Source organism: Sarcophilus harrisii, chromosome 5 (assembly GCF_902635505.1).
Source record: "Sarcophilus harrisii chromosome 5, mSarHar1.11, whole genome shotgun sequence".
NCBI lineage: Eukaryota > Metazoa > Chordata > Mammalia > Dasyuromorphia > Dasyuridae > Sarcophilus > Sarcophilus harrisii.
This window is the reverse complement of record NC_045430.1, coordinates 48,040,644-48,063,566: the sequence shown is the minus strand read 5'-3', so window position 1 is coordinate 48,063,566 and position 22,923 is coordinate 48,040,644. Positions and strand designations below refer to the sequence as shown.

The window sequence follows — 22,923 nt, the reverse complement described above, 5'->3', positions numbered from 1 at the left end:
CTGACAGTCTTTCCAATAGAGCCCAGATTTTAAAAATGTCCACCTCCTTTCACATAAATGTAGTTCAACAGCCTTCATCATCTTATTTGTCCTCTTTTAGATGTTTTCTACTTTATAAATGTCCTCTTTAAAATGAGGTTCTAGAACTGAATAAAACACAACTGATAAGGTCTGAGAATATTAACTTTTAACTAAATTTTTACTGTATTTTTATTTATTTTTGTTAAATATTTCCCAATTACATTTCTATCTCGTACAAATGGGCTTGGAAATGTTGCTATTTGCTGATGGAATGTTTGATGCCTCCACCGTATTGGAAAAGAGGATCAAAAAGAGAAAAAAGCATTTTAAGCACCTACTACCTGCTAGATACTGTGATAAGTGTTTTACCAATATTACCTCATTGTGGCACAACTGATCCCTTGATATTATTATTAATGCCTATTTTACAGTTGAAGAAACTGAGGTACATAGAGGTGAAGTGAGTTGTCTAGAGTCACAGAGCTAATAAGTATTTGAGACTGGATTTGAATTCAGGTTTTCTTGACTCCAAGTCCAACACTCTATTCAATGCATCAACTAACTATGTCGATTCAAGTCCCATCTCTGCCACATACTGATTGTGTGATCTTAGGTGAGTCACTTAACTTCTTAGTGTCTAGGTCAGTGGTGTCCAAATCAAATAAAATCAGATCTCTGAGGCCATATATTGACATAGAATACAGAACAAAAATAAGATTATCTGTGTCATTTATTTTTATACCTATTTCCCAATTTAATTTTAATCTGCTTTCTGTAGCACTTTATAGTTCTGCAGGTCTTGTGTCTTAGTTTGACACTGATGATCTAAGTAGTTTGCTAAGACTATTTGTTAAAAAGGTGTCAAATCTGCATTGTTAGGAGATTCTTCATCTGGGAATTTATCATACTAATGAAAACATAGGTCCAGTCTTTATCCCTATAATGAATGAGCTTCTTTTCCAAACTGATGGCAATCTATAAGGAGTATCTTGGTACCATATTAGCTATCATTGCTATTCAAGCATTATTTTCTCCTTGGTACTGAATCCTTTACATGCTGGATTTAATTGGTGAATTGCTGTTGTTTGCCCTTCATTCTTAAAGAGGACCAAAGATGTCAGGAAGCTGATATCTTGATTTGCAAGCTGGATCTGAATTAGTCTGTGCAAAAGTCATCAGCTTTACTCTCTCCTCTGTGGCAAGACCTATGTCAAGATGAATGGTGATGATTCATTGCCAATTGGTAAATGATGATTATAGGATCTCAGGAAAATATGCTACATAACTATAACTTCTTGTTTTAATTTTGTCTATTAGTTGTGTCTGACTTCATGATCTCATTTGGGATTTTCTTGGTAAAGATACAGAAGTGGTTTGTTATTTCTTCTCCAGCTCATTTTACAAATGAGGATACTGAGGTAACAAAGTTAAGTGACTTGCCAGGCTCACACATTTAGTATCTGAGGCCAAACTGGAAACCAGATTTTGCTGATCTCAGGGCTGGCACTCTACCCACTGTGCCACCTAGTTGACCTGTATAATATCCTGTAAATCTGTATTTACAAAACATCGTACTGTTACCATCAGGAATTCAAAGAATCATGAGCTCTAGAACCTAATGATACCATTGACAATTCATCTAAATGCTGTATTTAAATGTATGAGGAAACCTAGCAATGACTTGCTAGTAAGGAACAGAAAGAAGCCATATCCAAACCTGAGGTTTCCAATTCCAGATTCTCTTCCTACTATATCACTGTTTTTTTCTTAGATTTTATCTACTTCTTAAAAACAACAAAAATTATTAGCAGAGTCCTTGTTTTCCTTGTATATTTATTTTCCAGTGCTTATTCTTTGTGACAGTCTCTCAACTTGACTTCACTAAAAAATACTAAAATTATTACTCTTGTGGTCAAAAAAGAAAAAAGTCATGTTTAGCATTCCTGTTCAAGGATTTTTTCCCCTATACATCTTGTTGTTGTTCAGTTGTTTTAGTCTCGTTTAACTATTTGTGACTTCACTGGCAAAGATACTACAAATGGTTTGTCATTTCTTTCTCCAGCTCATCTTACAGATTAGGAAACTGAAGCTAAATGATTTGCCCAGGGTTATATCGTTAGTAATTGTCAGAGGCCGGATTTGAATTCAGGTCGTCTTGACTTTAGGCCTAGCTTTCCATCCACTGTGCAGCCTAGCTGCCCTATACATAACACCTCTCACATAAAACACACACATAAACAGTTGTGTGTGCACATGTACATATATATACACATACATGAATAAATCAATGCAATGTGTTTACATATGTGTATACACATGTGTGTATATACATGTTTGTGATGTCTCTGTAATTTGTTTTTAAAGGTTAAATTTAGCCAAAAAACTCAAGCATATTACTTTCTCTTACTCATAAGCAAATGGGTTATCTCCATTCACCAAACCTGGAGCTGTCACCTCTTCAGAGCTTATTAAACTTTTCCCACTCATGACCCTTTTCTGCCCAAGAAATTTTTATGTGATCCCAGATGTATAGGTCTATAAACTAGGTGTTCAAATCAAACCTTTACTGATATTAAATCACAATTTCACAATCCCACATTCAGTTATGAGAGCCCATATTGGGTCATGAACCACAGTTTAAGAAGCTGGGATCTATATGACACCAAACACCATCCTAACCTGACTTCATTTTCTTTCTAATTTGATGATCCGTGTATTTGGTTTTTAACTGCAGGCTGTGTTTCTATAAATAAAGTGTGGATTCACAAGTCAAAGAAATAGCTCTGCTCTCTGTGTCATTTGGAAGAGCTAAAATAGGAAACTATAACTATTCACTGAAACAGCAACCTCAAAAAAACAAAAAAGGAGGAAGGAGTAGAAAGGTTCAATTATATCATGGGGTGTTACACTCATGCTCTGGATCTCATAACAATGAAATTACTCACTGTTTTTCTTTTAAAACGCTGACCTGCTACAATGAAAATGCACTTGCAGTTTCAAACAAGTGGAATCCAATCTAATTCCATTCAAGTTTTATTGATTTCCTACTCTGGGCAATGTGTTATGTTTATTTCTCTGGGGCATACAACAATGACGATGTATGATTTAGTGGAAAGTTATCTGTGATTGCTACAGAAGGCCTGTGTTCCCAGGCCTGAGGTCCCAGCTGAGCCTGGACTAGTTATAGCCTCTGTGGTCCTCAGATTCACCTTTAAAATTATTGGGTTTGACTAAATTATGTCAGTTGAAAATTTTATGATTCTGTGATATAGTCTCCATCCAACGGGAATTAAAATTTGATGGGAGGAAGGCACTAGACAGAGAGGAAGTAGCCCTATACAGAAGTACACAGAATAAGTGTGTAGTTATGCTTGAAAAGTCAAAGCAAGACTCTAAGAGTTCATTGGAGGGAATTTGCAATGTATTTCTTGTCTGTAGACTTCAAAGGAAAATTATAGCATCTTACTCATGCTATAAGACAAAGAATTCAAATGGGAGAGATATACAGGGAGAATACTGAGGGAAAACTATGACTAAAGACATAGAGACAAAACACTCAGAATATGTTTGAGGAATGTCAATTAGATTAGTTTGGTTAGAACATATGGCATGTGGGTTTGGGGTGAGGAGGAAGAGTATGAAATAAAGCTAGAAAACCAAGCTGAAACTATGCTAGAGTTTGAAATATATACAATTGGCAGTTGGGAGCCATGGACAGCTTTTCAGCTTTACTTCTACCTCAAAGAATCACTCTTTTTCTTCAAGACACAGCTGTAGCCCAAATGCCACATTTGACATGAATCCCTTTTGAATTCTTCTAACACCTTGCACCCTCTCTTTCAAGCAAACTAATATTTATTCACTAGAAACATATTCTGTACATACTTAAGCATATTAGTGGCTTTCCCATTAGAATTTGAGCTCCTGGTTTCATTCTTTGTAATTTCAGCTCTTAGTACCAGCACAGTACCTGGCACTTAGGAGATACTTAATAAATACTTGTTGATTGATTGACTGAATTCATGTGGCCAGTTCTATTGATTTGGAAGAATATTTTAGCAGATATGTGTAGTATATATATATGTTTGGAATTAAATTAAAAGAAGAGATATGGAGTAGGAAGTTAAATGTAAAATACTCCACATGGAGAGTAAGAGCATTTACACTAGAGATGCAACAATGGGAATGGAAAAGAAGGGGACAGGTGCAAGAACTAACAGGGAGAGTTTGCAAATTATTACATATGAAAGTGAGTGAGACTAAGGTATGAATAAGATATGAACTTCAAATATGAGGTGGATGACTGGTAGGATAACAAAAATTTGACAATTTCATTTTTATAATTATTACATTATTTATATAATTATATTATTATTATTACATAATTTTTACAATTATTAGGTATTTATTTTGAGAAAAAGGAACTGTACTAGGCACTCAAGAAGATGTTAAATTCAGATAAGACAGTTTACTTGGTTTTTTGGGAGAGGAGTTGAAAAAGGATGATAAGTATGAAATAATTCTAATAAACAATGTTACACAATAAGTACATTGGAGGTACAAAGGAGTGCCACAAGATATCTTAGAGAGAAGGTCTTAATGAACTACAGGAAATAGGAAAATCATAAACAAGTCAAGTGTAAGGGTAGGGGAATTTCAAAAGCTAGAAAGATATCTAAGTACAGAGGTTCTGTGCACTGGTCCAGAGTTCAATCCATTAGATTCAAGATATAGACTTGAACACTCTTAGCACAGATGCGAAGGCTAAAACCATTAGAGATCTAAAATTGCTAAAAGTAAGACAACAAAAGCCCAAGTACAAAAGCTTGGAGTTTGGGATGGAGAATGGCAAGAAGGAAAAGAATTGAGTAATGGAGGCAGCAGTAGAAGCAGGAAGAGAACCATTTAAGTCAATGTCATAGAAGCTGCATAAAAAAATAAAAATAGAGAGGCCATAAACATTGTCAAATGTTGCAGATATTAGGTAGGATATGCATAAGAGCATTAGATTCAACAATTAAGATGTCATTCATTAGTAATCTTGTAGAAAGCTTGAGAGTTTGGGTACAACAGAAGCTAGATTGGAGGGGATAGTGATTGGGAGGTAATAGTGAGAAATTAAGGTGGACGCTATAGAATTCTTGCTCTAACCAAAGGTGAGATAGAATGATGGCCTGAGAGGATAGTAGAACCAAGGGACTTCTTTTTTTTTTTTCTTTTAATAGAAGAAACCAGACCATGTAGGAAAGAAGGATTCCTGGTTTCTTTCAAAGCACAAGGTCACTTTCTAATATCAATGAATAAACAGAATTATACCAGGCAGGCATTAAGATTTAGTCTTTCCTTTACTTCCCATAATTTATCTCTGTTTCTGTCTCTCTATCATTCTTCTGTCTCTCTCTTTCTCTGTGCCTCCATGTGTATGTCTCTGTCTCTTTTTGTATTATGTTTTGTACATGCTTACAAATACATGTATGGCAGATGTATGGAATCAAAAAACTCATGTTCATGAGTTCAAACCTGGCCTCAGATACTTACTATTTATGTAACCCCAGACACATCACCTAACCCTGTTTGCCTCAGTTCCCTGAGTTTTTCTCACCTGTAAAATGAGTGGGAGAGGAGCAAGGAGAAGGAATTAACAAACCACTCCAGTATCTTTGCCAAGAAAAACTCAAATGGGGTCATGAGGAGCTGGATATCACTGAAAAATTACTGAACAATTGAAAACACACACATATAATGTACATATGCAAGTTAGTATGTATGTGTATATATATATGTATGCATATCTATGTATATATGAATATATATATAGTCTCTTTGCAAATATCTTGAAGGACAAAGGTTGTTTAATTTGGGTTTGTTTCTCAGTGCCTAGCACAAAATACTTTTTAAATAAATCTTACTGATCAATTGATTGATTGAAAAAAGAACTTCTCAGCAAAGATACTGGGTTGATTTGTGATTTCTTTCTCCAACTCATTTTACAAATGAGGAAATTTAGCAAACAGGATTATGTGACTTGTCCAGAGTCATACAGTTAGGAAGTGTCTGAAGTCAAATTCAAACTCAGATTTTCCTGACTCCAGTCAGCTGCCCCCTTTTCCTTTTACCTTCCATCTTCTGCTAGTGCTATCAGGTACTCAAGGACTCCTTCCCTTAGTTGCTTATTTGTTAGAATTAAAGATATATCCAGTCAACTAAAAATTCAATGATGGTCCATGATGTTTTGTAAGTTCATAAGCAGAAATTTAAAAAAAAGAACTTTTCCTAGGATCTCCACTACTAAAAAGCTTGTAGTTAGGTTGCGATGTTGGTCGCACAAGGATTTTATGAAAAGCACAAGGATTAGCTGTAAATTAACAGAAAAGAGACAGATGGAGTTAGACTCTAAATACTTTATAGAAGAGGAGAATTTTTAGTAGAATTTTGCTGAAAAAGGAAGAAACACATTTTGTTAGGGAGGGAAAAGGAGGTGATTTTAGATATAGAGACTTGAAAATAGAAATGAATCAATCATATATCAGTGACAGCAGGCAGCTGTGCCTACATATGCAATTATAATTTAAATCATCTGGAGATGCATATTGAACTTTGCTGAGTATAGTTATTATATATATATATGTAAGAAAGCTATCTGTGCTGAAAAAAATTCACACATCCTCATAATGAATTTGAAAAGGAAAGACATTCATGTAAAGGACTGGACAAAGTTAGTAAGAATTTCAACTTAACCTCACTTTTGGATCTCTCTAGATTCCATAAAAACATGTCATTTAACCTCTCTGAGATTTTGTTTTCATCCTTAATAAAAATATAGTTGGAGGCTCAAATGAAATATGTGTTAATATGTTACAAAATTAAAGGCATTATATAGGTGTAATTATGCTCACCATTCTCATCCTCATCTCATTCTCAAATTTTATGGGTTTCAGAGAGAAATGTTCCTGGGTCACTATCCTCCTATTTTTTTTTTTTTTAACTTTGAACGTACTTCCCACAGATGATAAATCACAAGTATTTTTTGTAGTTTAATAAAAGTAGGATACAAGCTTATTTCTGTAAGTTCACAGAAAGGTGCATTTCCAACAGCACAAGACAACAGGGATGATATCGGTATTACTGATTTAATGGGATTCAAACAGAAATTATACCTGACCAAGTTGCTATTCTGCTTCACTATTTTACATTTATTGTTTCATAGCCCATCGTACAGATGGATAAAATAAATCTTTTTAAAGGAATAAAAGTTATTATTTATCTACCATAACACAGTTGTTATTGTTTTTACTATTATTGTTATTATTAATGATGTCCAAAGACAAATATGATATCCTGTAAAAAGTAGGTTTGAGAACAAGTTGAAAGATTTCCCTGCTCCCCAAATATTTCATATGTCTTCTCACCAACCTTGAAGATAACTTTAATAGATGACACAGACTTACTTTCATTCCACATTTAATAATGCAAATAATGCAAATTTAATAATGCAAATATCTCTGACCCTGATAGTAAGAACATGATGACTGAAATTTACCCAGTGATACATACCAGTATTATCAAACCCCAAATAAAAATGAATCCTTGTAGTGCATAGTGAGTAAGAAAACCACAAATTAACATTATATCTAATTTTAACGTACTTTTGCATTTATTATATTTTAATTTATTTTGTCAATCATTTCTTGGTTAGTTTATAATCAGTTTCTGGCAGCACAAGGGAATATTAAGGGTTTCTTGGGGCCATTGGATGGTAAGTTTAATATAACTAGTGTATACTCCTCAATTATGAAATATTTTCTGAGAGCAAATTTTGTTTGAAGGGGGAAACAAGAAGAAATTATGAGACTTGTAGGACCTCGAAAAGTAGGAGATGGGAAGCCATAGAGATAGCCATGACTTATCTAAGGTCACATAGAAATTGCAAAAGTTAGATTTGAACCCAGGTTTTTCTGATTGTAAACCTAAATATCTTCAAGGCAAAGTTGCATCCATAACTGCTAGATACCAAAATAGATCCAAATAATAATCTTTTAGGGAAAAATGTGAAGAATAAATGTAACTTAGTATGATGTGGTGGTAATAATATTCATTGTGAACTGCTTACCTCTCTAATGTCCCTTTGATATTTGGTGTTCATTTCCTCTGTTTTAATGAGGTCCTTTCTAGCAGTCTCTGCTTCCTGCTCCACTTCCCCTACCCGGGAAGAAAGGGCTGCTAAACGCTCTTTCATTTGGACCATTTCATAGTTTTGCTTTTCCAGTAATTCTTGTAGTTCCATCACTTGGCTGGTGTCATCTGTTGAGTCTATGGAACCATTGGACAAACGCTGCAAGGAAAGAAAAAACAAATACCGCAGTTTTATCTTCTGACTTAATTTAATATGCAGGAATTTGAAAGATTGGATTTGCCATTCTTCTCCTGTGGAGAAATAAAAACTTTTAAAAGAAGTGCAATTTACATCTAAAAATTGAACAATGAAATTTGTGAATAAAACTGTAATTGGTATTAAAGCATTTTATTCCTTTATCTAACATTTATTTAGGACTAACTGTTTACAAGGCACATACTTCTCAGTATAGGGAAGGGGGAAGATTTGAAGAATATACAAGATTGAAGTAAGGGAGACACATTCATGGAGTTCACAATCTAGCAATGTGATTAGATGTAGACAAAGATAGCTTTAATGCTCAGTAAGGGGAAGGTCATTCCAGTCTAGGAGCAAAGCCAGTTGGAGAGAAAGCTTTTATCTTGTATTTTAAAGGCTATGCAGGAATTCGGCAGATAGCAGTGGGAAAGGAATTTAGTTTACAAAATACAAATTCATAAATTTAAAACTAATTGAACTGTTTTCAAACAAATTCATTTTTATTGTGATATCTATTCATAAAATGGAAACAGCAAAATACTCTAACACCAAAGCAATTAACATTGCTTTCATTATTCCCACAATCTGAGGGACTTTTGTTTTCAATTTTATTTTCCAGTGGCAGATAAGAACAGATCTTTCGTAAAAACAAGTTCTTCAATTCACTGGCACTGGCCTTTTGGTTATCCCAACAACAAAACACTCCATCTCTTGGTTACCAGCATTCTCTGGTAGTGACAGAAACAGTCAGAAATAGCTAATCAATAAGAATTTATTAAGTACCTAACATGTGCTAGCAGCTAGATGACTCAGCTGGAGCCCTGGGTCTGAATTGAGAAGACTCATCTTCCTGAGTTCAAATATGGCCTCAGACACTTACTAGATGTTTAATGCTAGGCAAGTCATTTGATCTTGTTTGCCTCAGTTTCCTCATCTGCAAAATGAAGGCAATATCAGCCCCACTACAGCATTTTTACCAAGAAAATATAAAATGAGGACATGAAGAGTTGGATATAAGTGAAAATGACTGAAAAATGACAATATGTGCTAGCGACTGTGCAAAGTACAAAGAAACACAAAGTAGAAGAAAGAGAGAGCAGGCTGACTATACTGAAAATTAAGTCATGGAATGAATCACAGAAATAGAAAGAACCCTAGAAAAAGTGAGGCTCTAGGAAAATTTGTATGAATAAATGTAACTTAATGCGGGGCTGAATGCCTAGTGAGAGTTCTATAAATATTTGTTGTATGACATTGAGATAAATTCTAATTGATAAATTAGAAAATACTATATATTAGCATGGGTGCTAAACTCAGAAGAAATTAGGCTGGGTATGAAAGACATTAGGTAATTTTAAGTAATATAAAATCAAACTATTGCTCTCCATTGCTAAGTATTGATGCTCATTCCCATGATGTGCATACTCTTTATATTACTGATAAATGGAGGAAGGACAGAGTCATTTTGCAGGCTATTAACTTTTATGGGTCTAATGTTTTTATGAACTTATCCTATTACCTATATACAGTTCATCAATCTGATGTGAATCCATAAGTCTGAATCACTTTAAAGTTATGACTTATAGGAAAATTCACACATCCTCATAAGCTCTCAGCAAAATTAGAAGATGACACATTTTACTTCTTGGACACACCTTCCATTTACCCTGATCATTATGTTCCATTAAAATATGAATTATGATAGGGTAGGAAGGCACATTCTCAGATTTTTCAAAGAAACCAGTCATAGAATTTTCAATTCTATGTTAAAACTACTTGAAAATATCTTTTAAATCTAAATATCAAAATGGGTCAAATTTTAAAATATTTATGAAGTTTATTCTGATTAAGGATAGAAGTTATTTAATAATTAATTATTCCTCAAAGAATATAAATCTCAAAATCTCAAGCATCTGGCACGAAATCTTTACATCTCTATGTTTGCTGAATATAGTGAACCTCAATTTCAATGGAGTTTGGGGACAGTTTCCATTCCTAGGAAACTGTCTAGTATCCTGGTACCATGTGGCAAGAATGAGGGAAAATAACAAAAGGATAGTTTGAAGACTATAGATATACCAACAAAATCTAAAAAAAGAAATCAAGAAGAAAATCTTTATGTAGTCTTCTTTGGTGGATCTAATGGAAGACTTGGAGGAAAATTATGTAGAGCTCATACCACCTATTTGTCCATTATCTATGGCACTTATGAGGATAATATAGGGTGCCTGTCTATCTTTTCAGACTGTGTTTTTACTGCTGCATTATTTGACATAATGATCACAATTTCTGCTTTTTAAAAAAATTCCCCTGAGGCACAAAACATTCTGTCCTAGTGTTCCTTTTTTAGCTCTGTGTGAATCTTTAAACTTCAACCACATTTCTTATTAATAACATATTATTAGACTCAGTTCTCTAAATCTTCTACTACCCCTCTCCATTTTATAAGTTAATTCATTTCATTCACTTTCAAAATTATCATTCAATAAACATACATTTCTTAATCACTTGCTATGGGCCAGATCCTATGCTAAGGATTGGAGCTACAAAGAAAAAGCACGAAATATTCCTTGCACTCAAGGAACTTTGCTTCTTTTCTTATCTCTAGTTATCATTGTTTAGTAATTTTTCAGTCATATCCAACTATTCATGACCCCATTTGAGGTTTTCTTGGCAAAAAATATTGGAACAGTTTGACATTTCCTTCTCTAACTCATTTTACAGATGAGGAAACTAAGGCTAACAGGGTCGTACAACTAGTATTTGTCTGGATTTGAACTTAGACCCAAAACTTCATCCACTGTACCATCTAGTTGCTCTGAAATCACCAATGAAAAGACACAAAGAGTGAAAATGGAGTATAATTAAAAACAATAACAACAACAACAAAAGATGATCAGTTTAGATAGCGTGAAGACTATGGGAAGGAATTATGTCCATTGATTCTGGAAAAATAAACCAGGCTAAGAATGTACTGGGCTTTAAATCCTAAACAAAGGAGTTCTACTTGATCTTAGAAACAATAGAAAGTGACTAGATTGATTGGAGAAGTCAGATCTCAGCTTAAGGAACATTACTTTGGTAGCAATAAAGATGGACTGGATTGGTTAAGAGCCTTGAGGCATGGAGACCCATGAGAAGGCTGCTATGATCTTTTGGGCCAAAGATGAAAATTCACACAAATGTGGGAGTTATGAGAGCAGCAGAGAGCTCAGATGTAGTACAGGTTAAGGTAGGAGAATCAGTGGGCTATTTAGAGAGCATTAACATCTCTGGTGGGAAAACTTGCAGAACTATTTTCAGGGCTGTTCATCTGCCCTTGGTGCATACCTGATCTCAACTGTGGCTCTAAGAAACTGTAGAATGCCCCATAAAACCACCTAGGCAGATGGGCTAAATCAGTTTGAGAGTAACCAACGGGCTTCAAACCCATTGATGAGTTGGAGGATGGAGTGGGCCAGCACCTATTCCAAGCATGTGAAGACTTTCAGATAAATCAGATAAGGACAATTTGCTCCAACAACCTTGAAGGAGACTTAAGCAGATACTGCAAAGTGGTTAGAGGTAATCTAATGACACGAAGGTCATTCATGGCATCCCAGGTCATTGCCAGTCATTTTTATTTTTGTCTTATCATTGGATTTCAATGATTACCAATGTCCTTAAAATAAAGAAATAGAAGGAAGTTTTAATGAAAGTTTAAACAACTGTTTCCAAAGAGATTATTATTGAAGGTAAGAAATCTAAGTAATATTAAAGTCTTTTCTTAGCCTTCTTGGACTTTTCACTCTAAATATATTTCTTTTTCTCTTACATATTGCTTCATCGGATATCCCAAATATGAAAGCCTTAAATGAAATCATTGCCAAGTGTTGCATGTAATTATATTTTTACCATGTTTAACATATGTTGGATTATTTGCTATCGAGAAGAAGGGGTGAGAGAAAAGGAGGAAAACTGGAACACAAGGTTTTGCAAAGGTAATGTTGAAAAGTTATCCATGCATATCTTTTGAAAATTAAAAAAACTTTAATAAAAAAAGTTGTCAATTGCCCAGAGTCACATGCCAAAATTATTTCTTTTCCTATTACCTATCTCCCCAATTTGATTGGTTACAAAGGTTAAGGATCATGTCTTTTGTTACTTTGAACTTCATACAATGCTTAATATAGGATAAGCCCTCAATAAACATGTAATAAATGAATAAGTTCTGAACTATCCCTAGAATAAATTGAGTTTCATTTGCTTTGGGAACTGTACATGTACAATGTAATCATAAATTAGTTCAGGTGATCTGAACTTGGTTTGGGTTTCATCAAAAATGTTCACAGACTATTTGCCAAAGGTCAGCTGGGGAAGCATTAATTGTTGTAAACCCTACAGTTTGGTTTCCTTAAATGATTCTTTGTAACCAGCTTTTCTTAGTAAGTAAAGACATAGGAATTGGAAGAAGGAATAGTACAGTGGTTATAAGCTGACCAGGAAAAAATAAAACCTGTTCTATTTCTATTTTGAAGTTTCGATTTACTGGCACCCATTTGAAGATGTAAATCTGGAAGTCAAGAATATTTCTAATGGATAGGCTTTAGTGTATGAATTAATTTCACTTCTTGATTTTTTGACATCCATGAAATCAATTCTCTCTACAGAGATATGGAAGTTCTGCTACTCCAATAAGGCTAGTATCATTCATATGAAACATGGATTAATATTAACCAAGTAGGAAACCTGCATAAGGCTCTTCTGAATCTTTTTCAATTGTTCCATCAGTTTAATCTGGAATTTCAAGGCACAAAAAAGTTACATGTAATGCACAGCCATGGATAGGTTGCTGTTCATTATTGGAGATAACTTCTAAATTCATGAGACATCATTTGAGGACTTGAGTAATGTCACATTTCAAAATACCTCAAAAGAAAAGAAATGAAGTAGAGAAGATTATGCATAGAAAACATTCTGGTATAAAACTAGCTAATTTTTACTTTAGTAAAAATACTTTTTCTAGAGTTTTTTTTTTTTTTTTTTTTTTTTTTTTACATGCAGATTGTAAAGATCATTGCACAAGGGTAATCTTTTTCTCTCTAACTTATAAATGTTATATGAGAAGTATAATGATATCAAAGTTTTTTTTTTTTCATTTTTATTGAATCAGAGCTGGGTAATCCTAATTCTGGTTTCCTAAAGCAAAATGTTAATTTTGACCTTTTAAAAATAGATTTCTCAATATAAATCAATGTCAATTCCATCTTAACCAACCTTATATGTTGCAATAATCCCAGTGATCTGCTAATGAGAGTGTATTCCATTAATTGATAAAGTTTAGGCATACTATAATGAACTAGTGAGTCTTCAAACTTAATGAATCTCTACTGAATCTCTATCATATTCTTCTTCAGGGATGTGGGAAAGCATAGGTGGGCAAAGAGCAAGTTTAACCTCAAATCTTTTTCTCTCTTAAGTAAAGATTTTATTAAGATCATCAAACAAGATGATGTTCCTCAACTTTGAAAGTTGTTTTCATTGTAAACAATGATGACAACAAAAATGCTTCAGAGGGAACTAGTACAGAATCATTACATGAAAAAAAATCCTGGAATAAATGCCTATAGGAAAAAGTCAGCTTCAAAGAGACAAATAAGACCAGAGCAATTACTTTGCATTGGTGCACATACTTATATGATACTAAACATAATGTATAATTTTATATTTCTAATTAATTAATGAGTGGCTAAGTGGCAAAAGTGATAAAGTGTCAGGCCCAGATATCTTCATAAATTAATCTTTTTCTTCATAAATTCAAATCTGACTTTAGATATTTACTTGCTATGTGACCCAAGACAGATTGTTTGCTTCAGTTTCCTCTTCCATAAAATGGGCTGGAGAAGGAAATGACAAACCATTTCTTTATCTTTGCCAAGAAAATCCTGAATGGGGTTATAAAGAATTAAAGACACAGCTGAAAGAACTGAATAAATTAATAACTAAATAATTTTATAATACTAGTTGCCACTAATAACATTAATTACATAATGCTAACTAAAAGTTTTTATGATACAGGGGAATAATAATACTAATTAATTCCATTAAATTAACTTCCCTATACCAACTCAAAAGGACTTAAAGGCAGGACCTTTTTTTTTTTTTTTTTTTTGTATCTAACCCGTGGTAGATAGTAGAAAGTGAATCAATTCTCACCCTTTTCACCTTGTATATACCAAATATAATAATTATAGGAAACAAGATACCAATGAAGATATGGTATAGTGAAGTGGAAGGAGAAGCAGCTTAGAAAGACTTGGCTTCAAGTCTTGCCTTTGAGATATATTGGCTGGTATATATCACTTACCTTCAAAGTACAGTCCCTCCTTCCTTCCCACCCCTAGCCATCTCTATAGGATTGTAAATTTCAGAGAAGGTATTGATTTCCCTTAGGAGAAGATGTTTCCCCACTAGGAATTTCTGACATAGATAAATACAAAAGGTCCATAAAAAAAAAAATGCATCTTTTTTTTTTAATTATCTACTGGGGCCATCATCAAAAAGATAAGGGTAATGAAATCAATGTACCTATTATTAAGTACCTATTGTATGCCATAATCTATTCTAGGCACTGTGGATGAAAGGATCGAAAACAAAAATGAAACAAACCACAAATAATCCTTACTTCTAAAGAACTGATATTGTAAATCAAAAGAAATGCAGAGTAAAGTAGTTATGGGGGAAAGGGGTTCTTAACTCAATATCCAAATCATTTATCAGTATATATATATAGAGAGAGAGATTAATAGTTACTAGATTTCCCTTAAAGAAAAGAAAACAGATAGCACAGTGGATAAAGTGTTAAACCTACAGTCAAGAAGTTTCATCTTCCTAAGTTTGAATCTTGACACTTACTAGCTTATTATGAACCTGGGCAAGTCACTTAACTCTGTTTGCCTTAATTTCCTTATCTGTAAAATGAGCTGGAAAAAAAAATAGCAAACTGCTCTAGTATCTTGGTCAAGAAAACCCTAAATGGAGTCATGGAGAATCAGACATGACTGAAATCCAACTGAACAACAACAGCAAGGGATATAAAATAATTCTAAATTCTGGGCAAGATTTAGTTTAGGTTACACTCTAATTCAGGCTCCTGACTGGGACAGAAGGAAAAAGTTATGGAGCATAAAACACAATAAGAGCATTTTATATCTAATCAAAGATTTTTAACCTGATTTTTCCCCATAAGGTAATTGGGATTAAGTGACTTGCCCAGAGACATACAGTTAGTAAGTGTTATGTGTCGGAGGCTGGATTTGTACTCAGGTCCTCTTGACTTCAGGGCTGGTATTCTATCCAGTGCATCATTTAGCTGTTTGTAATCAAAACTTTTTTAATTAATTTAAAATACTAAGTGATTTGTCTAATGTCACATAATATGTGGTAGACTTTGGATCTGAATCTTCATCCCCTAATTCTAAATTCAGCACCTTTTCTATTGAACCACTAGAAAATGATGAAGTCTTCAAGAATCTACACTGATTTTGCTGTACCTTCTCAGGGGGAAGAAGTTTGCATTATGGTTATCATCTTGTTCCCCATTCCCCATTAAAAAAAAAAAAAATTAGCCTTACTTGCTTCTCAAAGAATAGTTCTATGAAGTACGTTATTTTACCTTAGTACCTGGTACTTAGAATGATAAAGTTGTGTTGCAGCTATTATTTCTGATAATGTTTCTGAGTTTACTCAAGATAAGTTGGATGAATTTTTGGACAGGATGTTATCCCAGCTGTCACCCTTATGCATCACCACCCCATAGCAAACCATCAGGCTGCAATGATGATACAGACTGCTAAAGATACCCCAGAGCAGAATGTTTTTTGGGGGGTTGCTCAACAAGCCTGACCATGTTTCTTATTACTCAATCTGTCATGTCATATTCAACAATGGTAGTCAGCTCTATTGAATTATTAACAGCACAAAAATCCAGAGACCTGCCCCAACTATCTTGATCCAAATTTAGTTAATGACTTCTAAAATAAACAAGAACTCCTTGCTGTGCTTTTTGCACCACCTATTCATTTATTTTAAAAATATATATTTTTTAATTTAACTTTTATTCTTTTGCTTTTAGGTAGCCTAAACTTCTTTCTTCTCTATCTTAGTGAAAGATATACCATGCAACATATTTTTAAGGGAAAAAAGATGAAGAAAAAATTTATCAAAACCATAAATAAAAATGGGGGGCGATGATACTATATTAGGTGTTCTCTACTTATGGCATGACTCCTACATTCTCTGTAAAAATAAAAGAATTTGGGAGGTGTCATTTTATATTTCTTCTTTGGGACTAGGTCTGTTCTTCATAATTTTACCACATTTACTTTTTGTTGTGTTATAGTTTTTCCATTCACATTGTTCCCTACACATAACATAATCTTCGTATATTGTTTTCTTGACTTTATTTACTTCTCTTTGAATCAGTTTATACCAGTCTTCTCAAGTTTCTCAATATTCATCACTCTTATAGTTTCTGAAGGCATAGTAATATTTTTTCACATTTACATATCACAATTTATTCTACTTTGATATGGGTGATGGGGAGCCATGAGAGAGTTAAGGATAGGTGACAAGCTTTTGAAAAATCGCTATAGCAAATGGGACAATGAATTGATTATGGAGATGTAAGAAATATACTTTGCTTCAGTGAGGGCCTAGCTGAGATTATATAGCAAAAATTTTAATGAATCAAGTTGGCATGACTTTGTGATTTTCTCCAGTATAGTTTAGAAGCAGCAGGTGAGTATGAATAAAGGTAAGGGATGGGAGAAGTTATACAATGATGAAACTTAGCAGAACAAAATTAATGATAGGATAAGGGGGCAAAACAGAGAAATAAATGGAGGCAAACATAGATAGAGACATAAATACAAACATAAATATGGTAACAGAGAGTTAGACAAACAGAAAGAGAGCAAATAGTCAAATGGTTATGATTCTTTATTTTAATGATGCTGGTCCTTAGATAGCAGGCCTTTAGTCTCTCCAATTAAATGTATATTCAAATTCCTTCCAAATTCCTAGGAAGTGTGAAATCAAATCACTAATGAAATCAAATTGAAACAGTCTTTTTCACATCAGGAAGTAATTATAAAGGAAGTCTATTGGGGAGAGGTCTTTTGGTACCTTACATCAAATAATACAAATATTCCTTTTTGTTTCAGATTCTTTAGCAAGATAGTCTCACTTTAATATGAAATCGCTCCTTTTTGCAGAACATTATAGCTTACAAGAGACAATAGGGCATTTTACTGACTTTTTTTTACTATTAATTATATTATTTTTTTACTCTGTAGTGTTCAATGCTTTAATGTTATTCATTTTCCAAATTTTATTGGTTGCACACTGCCAGAGAAAAGTGTTACAGTAAACAAAATTATTAACAATTTTATAAATTTATTTTGAAATGTTAAATAATGAATATAGATTGTAAAGTACTTGGGAAATTGAAACTGCTACATAAGTACCATTTAATTGGAAATATTCAGCTATGCTTCCTTTATATGAGCTACTCTTCAATATTTAGGAAGTATTAGTTTCTAGATTTTACGGGTCAATCACTATTATCTCTGCAGACTAAAGTTTGTTGTTGTTTTTTTTTTTTTCCTAGCAGATAATCCTTTTTGGGGGGTGGGAGTGGGACTAACACTAATTTCTCCTTTCTTTTAGTATCTTGTTCAACCTGAAAATCTATATATTGCTTCCTCCATATAACGTCAATTCAATTCAATACCAAAAATTGGTAGATTCCTATTAGTTCAGATTAGTTGGTGGGTGCTGTGGAGTTTGACAAAATAAAGTGAATTAAAAAGTCATTAGGAATAAAATTTCTTTTTAAGTGTTTTCTTTCTTACTAGAGTAGAAAAATCAATCTGGAGGCTTGTAGGTAATAGATATTACAGAAATAATTATGGAACAATTCACTATCATCACTCTAGCAAGTTTGATTTGGGAAATGTAACAATTAGGAGGTGCTGGTAAGAACAAAGAAAAAAAAAGGAAGGAAAAGATCATCAATAAAATATTTTTAAAATAATAAATAAGCCATCATTTGGGGAACTGCTGAATAAGTTATGGTATATGAATGTTATAGAATATTATTGCTCTATAAAAATAACCAACATGATCATTTCAGAGAGGCCTGGAGAGACTTACACGAACTGATACTAAGTGAAATAAGCACAAGCAGGAGATCATTATACATGGCAACAGCAAGATTATAAGATGATCAATTCTGATGGATATGGCTCTTTTCAACAATGAGTCCAGTTCCAATGATTTTGTGATAAACAGAGCCAATGAAACCCAGAGAGAGTGTTGTGGGAACTGAGTGCGGATCACAATATAGCATTTCACTCTTTTTGTTGTTTGTTTGTTTTTTTCTTTCTCATTTCTTTTTCTTTTTGATCTGATTTTTCTTGTGCAACATGATAAATGTGGAAATATATATAAAAGATTTGCACATGTTTAACCTATATTGGATTACTTGCTGTCTAGGGAAGGGGATAGGGAAAGAGGAGACAAATTTAGAACACAAGGTTTTGCAAGGATAAATGTTGAAACTATCTTTGCTTGTATTTTGAAAATAAAAAGCTATTATTAAAATAAAATAAGAAATAAGAAAATAATGAGAAATAACTAAGAAGCAAAAAGAAGTTCTTGAAAAGTTAGAAGCAAAAGGGCAATTTTGTCACAAACTTCCTTAATTTAACATATACTTTTAATATATCATATTCAATGGAAATTCATGCTTTCATATGCAATTCTTTTTGTCTCCTTTGTATATGGAAACATTTTGTTTTGGTTGATACTTGTTAAATTCATAATAGAAAATAAAGTGCTTTTTCAATTATTATTATTATTTTCCATATACAAATTTGATACACTCTGGGGTTACTCCCTCTTTATTTCCAACAAGTGAATCATAAAATTCCTTCAAAGCACAGTCCATGTCTCATTTTCTACATTAGATCTTCACAGATCTCTGCCCACCTTCTGATCTTATTAGTATTCTATGCCTGCCAAAACTATTTTGAATATACTTAAAATGTGCTTATCTGTATGAATGATGTAATTTCTCCTATTCCTAATAGAACAGAACCTCCTTGATGGTAGGGTTTTATAGCACAGCATAGAGCATTGCACAAAGCAGGTATTTGGTAAATATGGCATAACTGAACAGAAAAGACCACATGCAAACTCTTGTGGAATTGATGGTCTTGCATATCAAGCACACAAATAAGCCATTAATCTAAGTATAAAATAAGATAGGCTATGAATAAAAGAATCAGAAGGGCCAAGGAGAGGAAACTAAGAGTAATTTGTGGAGGGCAAGATCACTTTTCTCTTGGAGGAAGGAATGAGGCAAAACAATGAACCCATTAGTTGGAACTTTCAGGTTATAAGAATTTTACTTAAATGAATTTAAAAGACAAAAGGAGGAAATTGGTTATTTCATCAGGGATTTATTTATTTATTTTTATTTGAATTAGATTTTGAATCAGATAATGAGCCAAATGAATCTGAATTTAATCTGCAAATGGGCAGTTGTTACACATAGGACATAACTATTTCAGATCAACTTGTCATTTAGAAAATACTATGGTATATGCCAAAATCTTTCCTCATTAACTGTGCACTCTCACAAGATTTGAGTTCAGGCAAAAAACACTTTAATTTTGATGTGCTTGGCCAAGAGCCAACATTTCAATAACAGATTAATAAGTGACTAGGTAAATATCTAAAGAAAGCAGATCTCTTAGGTCTCAGTGTTGATATGCTATAAAAATGCTAGAGAGCTTTCTTGATCAAATGTGAATACCAAGTCCCATTGACTTGAGTATAACCACAAAGGATATTATATTTGCTAACTAACACTGCTAGTTTTTTTTTTTTTTTTTTTTTACCTATTTAGACCTGTCAAAGGAAATCTAATTCAATGTTCATTTGTCAAAATATCATAAAATACAAGATCCATTTGCAAATAGCCTGAAGGATCTTTACCAGAATGGATTCTCATCTAAGAAATAATTTTCCACTCCCCAAATGTATAATTAGCATTGGAAGAGGCAAAGCTGTAATCTATTTACCATTATCTGCCAGATTCTATCTAAAGAGAAGTCAGTGAAAAATAAAACTAGAAGTCAACCAGTCAAACTTTGAAAAATGCTATATTTTAATGAACCTATACCTTATTAAATGAGAAAAAATTAGATTAAGGAAAATAGAATATAGAAGAAGTCTAATTATGTATGGATCAGAGCCAAATGACTTTCCAGATTTTTTTCCAGAGTTAGCTGGTCATGAAATTTGTTAAGGTTCAATTTATGGATTTAATTATTCATTACTCATGAAAAAATAGACAAAGTGCTGGCACATATAGACACATTTCTGACTATAGTGTGATTTAAAAATATTTTTAAAGTTCTTCAACTTATTTTAAAGTTTTAATATTAAAAGGTTTATTAGTTTGGTATATAATGAAGTCCCCAACACTCTTAGACAAATCAGAAATTACTAAAAATAATAGGTTTTATATTTAATCAGAAATTCATAAATGATCTCAGATTCCAATCAATGTAAACCAATTTTTAGATAACAAATTTGGAAGTAAATATTTTTTATAATAGTAGAATAGTGACTACTGCAATGTCTTAGCCTAGTGGGTTCTGACAAATGTTGGTTGAATTAAATGAATAATCTAAAAAAAGGATATAAAACTAAAGGATATAACTGAAAAACAATCAAAGGACTCTGGATGGGTAGAAATGCAGCTTCTACTATTTATGTGATTTGGGGGCAAATCAATTACTTAGGGTATTTTCTCAAATGAAAATTGAGAGTTGGGCTAGCAGATCTCTTAAGTCCATTTTAGTTTTCAATCTGTGATCCATGATCCTATGATTATAAAATCATTCTTTTGAGGAAGGTGAGAAAGGCATCTTTATCCCCATTTTTTACAGATGAAAACTTCTAAAAAGAAAGAGTAATGCTCCTATCATTATCCAAAGCAAACAGGCATTATTGAGTTGAAATAGAAATATATATCTTGTGAATTTTATTTTTTTTTTGTTTGGGAGGAGGTTTGTTTTTGTTGTTATAGTTTTTTTGTTTTTTTTTTTTTTTTTTTTTTTTTTTTTTAAAGCAAGGGATTACAGTCTTCAACAGTTAGTCATATTAAATTTTTGCCAAAAGAAATAGTTTATAGTAAATAGAGATCTGTGATTAGAAGTTGGAAGACCTGAATGTTCCTAACTTCGAATGAACTACCATTTCACCTTCTCTCAGAAGTGTGCTTTTACTTCAAAATTCTACACAAGTATTACCTTCTACAAGAAACCTACCTCAATTATCAGCAGCAGAGGTCTTTCCAAATTTACCTTGAATTTATTCTGTGTTGTTTTGTACATATGTAAGCTGGAACTCAAGTTCATTTGCATAATGCATAAGATTCCCCTTATTACAGAATAGAGAAAGAGCTATCAATCTGTCAATCCTTTCCGTGTCCGGGTTGGGTGAGGTTTCCCGTGTTGGTAAGTGCTTCATGCAAGGCAGAATCAGTGAAAACCTGGAGGAAGAAATCCTCTTGAATTCAGGTTTTCCTTATGCTCAGATCCACTCTCTAGCTACCATACCAACTCATAATTCCCATAGCCCTCCTTCATTCAAATCCAATATATTTGCATGTCTCTCCCTGTTCATCTTCCTGATGACAAGGATCTTTTTAAGGAAATAAAGGACAAACAACAACAATTTTCTCATATATGAGATAATAGATTTGGACTTGGAAAGAATACTGTTAACTCATTTAATCTCATGAAATAGCCAGGGAACCTGAGACCTAGTCTTTAATTCTAATTTTCAATCAACCAAAGTGAACTCATAGTGATTCTTATTCTCCTTTTGCGGTGATTAAAAACCTGTCCAACTAATAAACTATTCTGAATTCTGACAGGGATTGTTATTAACTTTAGTGGCTTATAGTTAGGCTCTATATTCTTTTTCTTCGTGAAATTTGGGATGGTTTGCCAATATCCATACATCAAGAATTTACCCCCAAGGTATCTCATTCTTATTGACAACACCTGATCTATCACAACCAAGTTCTTCTTTATTCTCAGATATAATTTACCTCATCTAATATACTGAAAGAATTTAGAGTCCAGCTGACCATATCCTATTTCCTCCTTTGCTTTGGCTTTTTTTTTTTCATTCCTTACTTATTTTTTATGCTTTCTAATTTCAAGATCAGTCTATTTAAAAAAAAAAAAAAAAGCAAGGTAAATTCCAACTTGTTACCCTGAACTACTTGGAGCAAAACTTTGGAGCAGAACTGCTATCAGAGAAACTCTGAAATAGATTTTAAAAGAATTAATCATGGTTAGTAATTTTATCTGTACATTATAAATTTAGGAACATCAGCAGTTTTATTATTTTAAATTTTTTTATCAGGCAATTTTAAAAGGGAAAATTAGGAATTTGCCACACTATTA

The 22,923-nt window shown here is 33.0% G+C and overlaps 1 protein-coding gene across 14 annotated transcripts in view; it reads right to left on the bottom strand.

Moving 5' to 3' along the window:
- PPFIA2 (PTPRF interacting protein alpha 2) overlaps positions 1-22,923 on the bottom strand; it is a 678,249-nt gene that overhangs the window by 119,054 nt on the left and 536,272 nt on the right. For all 14 annotated transcript variants that reach the window (XM_031938557.1, XM_031938565.1, XM_031938559.1 and 11 more), the window contains one exon: positions 8,132-8,353. In XM_031938557.1, coding sequence (XP_031794417.1) covers positions 8,132-8,353 — 222 coding nt within the window. The remainder of the gene's footprint in view (positions 1-8,131; positions 8,354-22,923) is intronic.